The sequence below is a fragment of the Aquarana catesbeiana genome, linkage group LG01 (assembly GCF_042186555.1).
Source record: "Aquarana catesbeiana isolate 2022-GZ linkage group LG01, ASM4218655v1, whole genome shotgun sequence".
In the NCBI taxonomy this organism is placed as follows: Eukaryota; Metazoa; Chordata; class Amphibia; order Anura; family Ranidae; genus Aquarana; species Aquarana catesbeiana.
In genome coordinates this window covers 986,864,032-986,872,996 of record NC_133324.1, presented here as the reverse complement: position 1 = coordinate 986,872,996, position 8,965 = coordinate 986,864,032, and the positions used below count along the sequence as shown (strand labels likewise).

The following is an 8,965-nucleotide window of genomic DNA, read 5'->3' as shown; positions in this document are numbered from 1 at the left end:
TACCACCTCGGTGCCATGTACTCACCCTATACAGGTTGAGAACCATGAGGAGTATGAGGTACAATCCATTGTTGACTGCCGTAGGTTCCGTGGGCGCATACAGTACCTGGTGCATTGGAGGGGGTACGGTCCAGAGGAACGCTCCTGGGTCTCATCCTCAGACGTACATGCCCCTGCCCTCCTCCGTGATTTCCATAGATGTTTTCCCCTCAAGCCTGGTGGTCCCCTGAGGGGGAGGGGTCGTTGAGGAGGGGGTACTGTCAGGGCTGGCTCAGCCTTTCCTTCTCTGAGCTGGCCGCTCAGCTGTCTGCTAATTGCCAGCTCTCTTCTCTCTCCATAGTTAACCAGCTGTTGTGGATCTGCATGTCAGTCCCGCCTACTTAAAGACGTCCAGCTCACTTCTTTCCTGCCTTCGCCTTGGTCACATCACAAGAAACCATCTCCTGCGTTCCTGTTTAAAGACTGGCTTATGGACATCCCTTCTGGCTCCTTATCCTGCTTGCTGTTCCTCCACTTGGATCCCTGACTTCTGGCCTGGCTGATTACCCGATCTGGTTACTGAACTCTGGCTTGGCTGACTACCCGATCCAGTTACTGGACTCTGGCTATGCTTTGACTACGCTTACTCTATTTACCTTTTTATTTTTTATTAATAAACAAGTGTGATTTAGCTGTACTTATGTCTCGGTCTGGTTCATGATTTCTGACACTCTCCAATCTTAGTAACCAGATTCCCTTCATCATTCTTTATGGGACCAAAATGATCTGATCTCCTTTTATTACTATTTATGTACTTAAAGAATTTATTGGGATTTTTTTTACTCTCCTCCGCTATGTGCCTTTCGTGTTCTATCTTACCTGCCCTGATTTCACAATTACATTTCTTGTTACATTCTTTGTAAAGTTGGAATGCTGATAATGATGATCCCTCAGCCTTGTATTTTTTAAAGGCCTTCCCCTTTGCTTTTATATGCATTTTAATGTTGGAGTTAAGTCATCCAGGACTTTTATTAGCTCTTTTAAATCTATTTCCCATTGGGATGCATTGGCTAATGTCCTTATTTACTATGCTCACCTATTTTTCCTCTGTGTTCTTTGTTCCTAAGATTTTATCACATTTACTATATTCTAGCAAGGATTGTAGTTTAGGGAAGTTGGCTCTTTTGAAATTCAGTGTCTTTGGATTCCCCTTATGTTTCCTATTTGTGTGATTTATACTAAAACGAATTGACCTGTGATCGCTTTTTTCTAAATTGCCCCGTATTTCCACATCTGTGATCAGGTCTGTATTGTTGGTAATCAGTAGATCCAGATATATGACAATGATTCCGCGCTTAGGAATAAGACAAGTAGAAGGGACTGCTGCCCCCCTATAAATGAAAATCACCTAGGTGAAATCCAAAAATGGTTAAAGTTCTAAACAGGGGGAGTGGCCCTGTCCGGCTATATGCGCATACAAAAATACATAAATAAAAAATGTTTAGAATAAATAAAATAAAATTAAAAATGCTTGTAAAAGAAGTGGTGTGAGTAAACAATGCGAAACAAGAGCTAGGGTGTATAAAATACAAACAATACCCCTAGTGGATAATACAATAAAGTGCAACGTGCTCCTAAAAATAAAGCATGTGCCTTAATCTCAATTTATCAAATGCCCATATATGTATAAAGAAATGTGCCCACAAATGCAAGGTGTGTAAAGTGCAAATGGTGTAATTGTGCCTTAACCTCAATATATCAAGTTCCATATGTATATGAAGAAATGTGCCCACAGGAAAATTAACAATATGGCAATCAAAACAGTGTTATGCAAATCAAGCAAACAATAGCAGCAAAAAATAAAAAAAATAGAATTTTTTTTTTAAATAAACCCTAACAGGTGTACATAAAAATCAAGAATTTAAAAAATTGTGTATAAAAAATGTGTGAAACATAAATGTCCAAGATCAAAGGTTAAGGCACAATTACACCATTTGCACTTTACACACCTTGCATTTGTGGGCACATTTCTTTATACATATATGGGCATTTGATAAATTGAGATTAAGGCACATGCTTTATTTTTAGGAGCACGTTGCACTTTATTGTATTATCCACTAGGGGTATTGTTTGTATTTTATACACCCTAGCTCTTGTTTCGCATTGTTTACTCACACCACTTCTTTTACAAGCATTTTCATTTTATTTTATTTATTCTAAACATTTTTTATTTATGTATTCTTGTATGCGCATATAGCCGGACAGCGCCACTCCCCCTGTTTAGAACTTTAATCAGTAGATCCAGTAACGCTTTGTTTTTAGTTGGTGCGTCTACCACCTGAACCATGAAATTGTCCTGCAAGACATTAAGGAACTGGCGAGCCTTAAATGAATGTGCGGTTCCCTCCGCCCAGTCTATGTCTGGATAATTAAAATCCCCCATTATGATAACACTTCCCATCCTTGCCGCTAATCCAAATTGTGATAGGAGATCTGTCTCCACTTCCTCCCTCAGGTTAGGGGGCCTATAGCATACTCCCAGTATTATTTTCCCCTTAGCTTCATCCCTTTGGAGCTCTACCCATAAAGATTCCACCTCCTCCCTAGCTCCCTCAGTGATGTCATCTCTCACATTTACTTGTACATTATTCTTGATATATAGGCATACCCCTCCCCCTTTTTTACACTCTCTATCCCTGCAATAAAGGGTATACCCTTGAATTATTGCCAGCCAATCATAAGAGCTGTCAAACCAAGTCTCTGTAATTCCTACAAAATCTAAATCCTCCTTGTACAACAGTATCTCTAGTTCTCCCATCTTGTCCGCCATGCTCCTGGCATTGGTGAACATGCCACATAGTTTAGACCGTTCACATACCATCTCCTTATTGGGTGCTTCGTAGGATGCAAATACGACTTGTTACTATACTTACCTCAGGTTTATGTGCTTTAGTCAACCTACCACTAATGTCCCCAATACTACCCTCTGCAATATGTTCTGCACTGACTATCTCTACCTCTGGACCCTCCCCCCCATCGTCTAGTTTAAAAGCCCCTCTAACTTTTCGGCCATCTTCACTCACAGCAGATCTGATAGAAAGCTCCCTGACAAAGGTGTGCTGACAGCAGTTGTGACATCAGTTTAGGCATAAGTGTCACACGTACTTTCCCATACTTGGTGCTGCAGCGCATGAAACAGCCGCAAACATAGACTGACATCTATCTCTGAAAGTGCATTGGTTGATATGTCAATGGACAGTTTGCGGTAACATGTCCCAGTTCCTGGCAATGAAAACACTTGACATTAGCCCAGTTAGGTCTGCTGACAGGCACTGACTTCACTGGTTTGGGACGCCCATCTTCAGACCTGGCACCAAAAGTACTCCCCCCGTCTCCTTGCCATGCTTACCACCCACTATATGCCATAACAGAGAAAGTCAAACCTGAGAGCTCTGCCTCTGATTCAGTTACTGTCACCGAGTCTGGGCAATCCCACAGTTCCGAAAACGTACAAAAATCCCTACCAATTATGGCCTTGTGCACTAAGTGGGGTACAACTCCGACCAGATAAGTCACGGTACCTAGGTCAGTTTCATACTTGACAGTAGCTATAGGATACTCCTGGGTATCCCCATGTACACAAATCACAGCATTTTTTTCTAGCATAAAAAAACACACACAGTTTTTGACAATCCATTTATTTAAAGAAAAAACCTGGTGACATCACCTGTTGACACCGCACCCTTGTGACGTTACTGACCAGTGCATGCTGGGCCGGTGATGTCACAAGGGACGGTGCCACCAGGTGATATCGCCAGGTGGCTCAGCCCCTTACCTATATAAAAACTGTCACATATATATATAAAAACAGCCCTTCGTTGCAGGGCTTTTTTTTCTGGGTCTGGTGGGGGGGTGGGGGGGCAGCATACAGTACCACCCTCTCCCCCCCCAGTCAGTCAGTCAGTCTGTATGTCAGTCAGCCGGCGGGTCTAGTGCACTTACCCCATCATCTCCCTTCCCCTGCTCTCCACGGGTGAGGCTCTGGCTTCCATTTCCTCCTTCTCGGCGGTCCAAGCGGGAGTCTTCTCTTTTTGGCCGATCAGAAAATGGGTCTCAGACCTGATTCTGATTGGCCAGATTGAGGATTAGTGTTACAACAGCAACTATTTATTCGCTGTTGTAACACCTGGGTGGGCTTATGGCGCAATGCTCTGCGCCACATGCCCACATATTTTGAAGCCTATTAGAGCTTATGGCTCTAATCAGCTGCTTCAAAAATACACCCCCTCTCCGCCGCAATTCAGGCATCCGGTGTCTGAAAAGGGGGTGGATGCCTGGATAGGGGGTGGCAGCGGCAGATGTGGATATATTCATGCATAGCAAGAATCTAACCATTAGTCATATAGTGGTGGTGTGGAGAGAGAGGGGGTGGCGCCCGGGCACCCCTAATGGACGGGCCGCCACTGAAAAGACGTCACTTCCTTTTCAGTAGTGGTATCTCTTCTCTCCTCTCCATATCTCTGTGTATAAATATTGGAGTTCCAGAACCTTTTCCAGAAGGAATCTAAGGGGTCCTCAGAGCTTAAAAATCCTTTGTTCATCAATCCACTAGGTATTATTTCATTCCCACACATTTGTTTTTTTAAAGTTTTTTTTAAGTTAGTCGGTCCCCAAAGGACCAAAGATGGCGGCACAGGACCCGGACTCTGACAGCAGTTCAGAGGATCACAGCAGGACAATGCAGGATCCGAATTGAGAAGAGGTAAGAATGGGGGGGGGTCATGGACATGGAGGAGGGTGACTGAAGTTCATTTTTCTGTTATCTTATAAAGAAAAGAACAACCTCTGATCACGGTGATCGGATTTGAAAGTTTATTTAGAAGAAAAGTTACAAAATAAAAAAGTGAAGATCAAAAACTAGAGAGGTCAACACACACACACAAAAATTAACACAATGTATCAATCTCCAAAATACATTTTACATTTTAAGACTTCATTTCAATGAACTTCTATGTGTATTGTCGGACCGGCAATTCATTAATAGCCGCGAGTAGTTTTAAATGACTTTTTTTCCTTTGAAATGTCATTTTGCTGTCAGACTGTTCTAAACACAGGAAACATGCGCCCCTTTACAGGCATACTATAGACACCCCCCAGGTACGAAATTTAAAGGAATATTACACTTTTATTGTTTGAATTTAAGCATTATTAAAATCACTGCTCCTGAAAAAATGTCCGTTTTTAAAACTTTTTTTTGCATTGATCCATGTCCCCTGGGGCAGGACCCGGGTCCCCAAACACTTTTTATGACAATAACTTGCATATAAGCCTTTAAAATTAGCACTTTTGATTTCCTCAATAGACTTTTAAAAGGGTGTTCCACGGCTTTCGAATTTGCTGCGAACACCCCAAATTGTTCACTATTCGGCGTACAGGCGAATACCCGATGTTCGAGTCGAACTTACGTTCAACTTGAACATCGGGCTCATCCCTACAGGCAGGACACAGCACTGGGGTGCAGGACTCACAGGAAGACAGGAGTATCTTAGCAGCAGTGGGATGCTGAGCTTACAGAAACACAGGAGGTACAATGTATGAAGATTACTGAAATGCAGGGACACAAGAAGTCTAGGACAGGCCAGCCTGCCCACACTGAAAACACTGGGAACACTGGGGGTACAGAAATCACACTAGGGGTAGGGGTACAGAGATCACACTGGGAGACATTGGGAACACTGGGGGTACAGAGATCACACTGGGAGACATTGGGAACACTGGGGGTACAGAGATCACACTGGGAGACATTGGGAACACTGGGGGTACAGAGATCACACTGGGGGTAGAGGTACAGAGATCACACTGGGAGACATTGGGAACACTGGGGGTACAGAGATCACACTGGGAGACATTGGGAACACTGGGGGTACAGAGATCACACTGGGGGTAGGGGTACAGAGATCACACTGGGAGACATTGGGAACACTGGGGGTACAGAGATCACACTGGGGGTAGAGGTACAGAGATCACACTGGCAGACATTGGGAACACTGGGGGTACAGAGATCACACTGGGAGACATTGGGAACACTGGGGGTACAGAGATCACGCTGGGAGACATTGGGAACACTGGGGGTACAGAGATCACACTGGGAGACACTGGGAACACTGGGGGTACAGAGATCACACTGGGAGGCATTGGGAACACTGGGGGTACAGAGATCACACTGGGAGACATTGGGAACACTGGGGGTACAGAGATCACACTTTGAGGCCTTGCAAACAGACACTAGGAACAAGGGAGATCTGGCTACAGGAAGTCTAATGCCGCTTATACACGGTCAGACTTCCTGAAAGAAAAAGTCAGATGGGAGCTTTTGGTCGGACATTCCGACCATGTGTATGCCCCATCGGACTTTTTCTGTCGGCATTTCCGATGGACTCAGATATAGAACATGTTCTAAATCTTTCCGTCAGAAATGCAGATGGAGTTTAGCCCATTGGCAAGTCCGCTCGTGTGTACGCGGCATTAGAATATTGGGGTTACAAGGAATCTCTCGGAATGTAGAACACTGGAAGTATAGAGGTCAGTAGGAATATTTTCAGGAAGCTGATGACATGAAGAAGCACTGGAACGTCATGTACCAGCATGCCTGCTGATCTTTGGGAATACAGGTGATAGATCAGCAACAAAGCAGCAGATCTGGGACAAGGATTTTCTAATACATTCCAACAGCCTTCTATCAAGACATTTCAAGGACATTCTAACAATATCTTTCTATCAAGTGAAACTATTATAGAAAAGACCCATCATCAGCATATACTGTAAGCACTTAATACTGTCATAGACATATTACCATTAGTAAAGCAGATATGAATTTTTCCTTATAAAAGGAGATCACTTTCTGGAAATGTTTGGCCTCCTCCAGTTATATAAACCGGGAAGTTTCAGTAGAATTGTTGGGAGTTTTCTGTATCTGGTCTTTGTGGAGGAGGACCCTCTGATGGCCTACTGGTGGTGTCTGTTCTCTCTTACATCTCAGCAGGCTGTAGACGTGTCTCTGCCACTCCGAGGATGCAAAGTAATAGATCAGAGGATCCAGACAACAACTGACACTGCTCACACTGACACTGATGATGTAGACGATGTACAGGAAGTTACTGGCTTGGTTATAGACCTGCAGGAAATGCATGAACCAAATCACATTGGCTGGGCCAAAGCAGACGACAAACACACACAACATAACCACAGACAGGAGGACGGCTCGGGATCTCTTCTGGGTGCCCTTCATGCTCGGAGCGCTGAGACTGCGGACGATTGCAATGTAACAGAAGGTTGTAATAATTAAAGGTAAGAAATAGAAAAGTGCAATATAAAAGGGGAAATAGTAGTAAACATGAAACCTTTCAACCAATTCGGCATCCAGAACATCAGTACAGGTTGTGATATTTAGGTCAGGAAATGGTCGGGTTAGTTGTCTTATGAGAATCGGCACAGTGCTGACCATCGATATCACCCAGATGCAGCAACACACCATCCAGGCTCGTCTCACTGTGCGCCAGGGAAGGGACTGGACCGGGTAGACCAGAGCCAGGAACCGGTCCACACTGATATTCGTCATCAGCAGGATGGATCCACGCATGTTACTTAAATACATGGCCGTGACAAATCGGCACATCCCTTCTCCCACCATCCAGTTATTTCCTGAGAATCGGTACACGATGTGGAAAGGAAGAATACTGACAAAGAGAACATCAGCAGCGGCTAGGTTCAGCAGATACACCACTGCCGGCTTCTTCACCTTCACCTTCACCAAAAACACGATGATCGCCATTATATTGAGAGGAAGAGCCACAAGGAGAACCACGGTATAGATGGAGGGCACAAACTTGGTCACCAACCAGCTGTCCATATATTCTTTAAATTCATGTAAAAATGTTTTGTGCAGTATGTGGACCTCAATTTGTTGAGTTGAGTTCACTGTAGTTTTATTACCTGAAAACATCAAAATATGGAGGTGAAGTCATTGTACAAGGAACATTTTGCAGCATTTTTCACATTACATCAAACAGGAGGACAGCTGGTGATCTCTTGTGCTGATGATTCCAGTGTAAGAGAAGGGACACAGCAGATCTCTGGGAATATGCTTTGGCTCTAGGAGGTTGGACTCTAGGCAAACCAAAAAGGCACAGCAGATCTTTGGGTATATGCTTCTGCTCTAGGAGGTTAGACACTACACAAACCAAAATCCACAGCAGATCTCTGGGTATATTCCTTAGCTCTAGTAGATTAGACACTAGCCAACAGAAAAGTCACAGGAGAGCTCTAGGAGTTTGGACACTAGACAAACCAATAGGCTCAGCAGACCTCTGGGTATACGCTTTACCTCTAGGAGGTTGGTCACTGGGCAAACCAAAAGGCACAACAGATATCTGAGTTAATGCTTCTGCTCTACTAGGTTGGACACTAGGCACACCGAAAGGCACAACAGATATCTTGGTATATGCTTCAGCTCTAGGATGTTGGACACTGAGAAAACCAAAAAGGCACAGCAAATCTCTGGGTATATGCTTTGGCTCCAGGAGTTTGGACAGTAGGCAAACCAAAAAGGCACAGCACATCTCTAGGAGGTTGAACACTAAGCAACACACAAGGCACAGCAGATCCCTGGGCATATGCTTCTTCTCTAGTAGGTTAGACACTAGACAGACAAACAAAAAGACACAGGAGAACTCTAGGAAGTTGGACACTAGGCAAACCAAAAAGACACAGCAGAGCTATAGTCGTTTGGATACTAGGCAAACCAAAAGGCACAGCAGATCTCTGGGTATATGCTTCTGCTCTAGGAGGTTGGACACTAGACAAACCAAAAGGCTCAGTACAGCTCTTGGTATATGCTTTGGATCAAGGAGTCTAAACAGTGGACAACCCAAAAGATCTCTAGGAGGTTGGACACTAAGAAAACCACAAGGCACAGCAGATCTCTGGG

General features: G+C 44.1%; 1 protein-coding gene across 1 annotated transcript; it reads right to left on the bottom strand.

Annotated features, from left to right (window-relative positions):
• Positions 1-6,904: 6,904 nt before the first annotated feature.
• On the bottom strand, positions 6,905-7,903 carry LOC141127209 (proteinase-activated receptor 1-like). The gene has a single exon (XM_073613465.1). It carries the CDS (start codon positions 7,886-7,888, stop codon positions 6,905-6,907), a length of 984 nt encoding a protein of 327 aa, XP_073469566.1. The 5' UTR covers positions 7,889-7,903.
• Between the last annotated feature and the right edge of the window lie 1,062 nt (positions 7,904-8,965).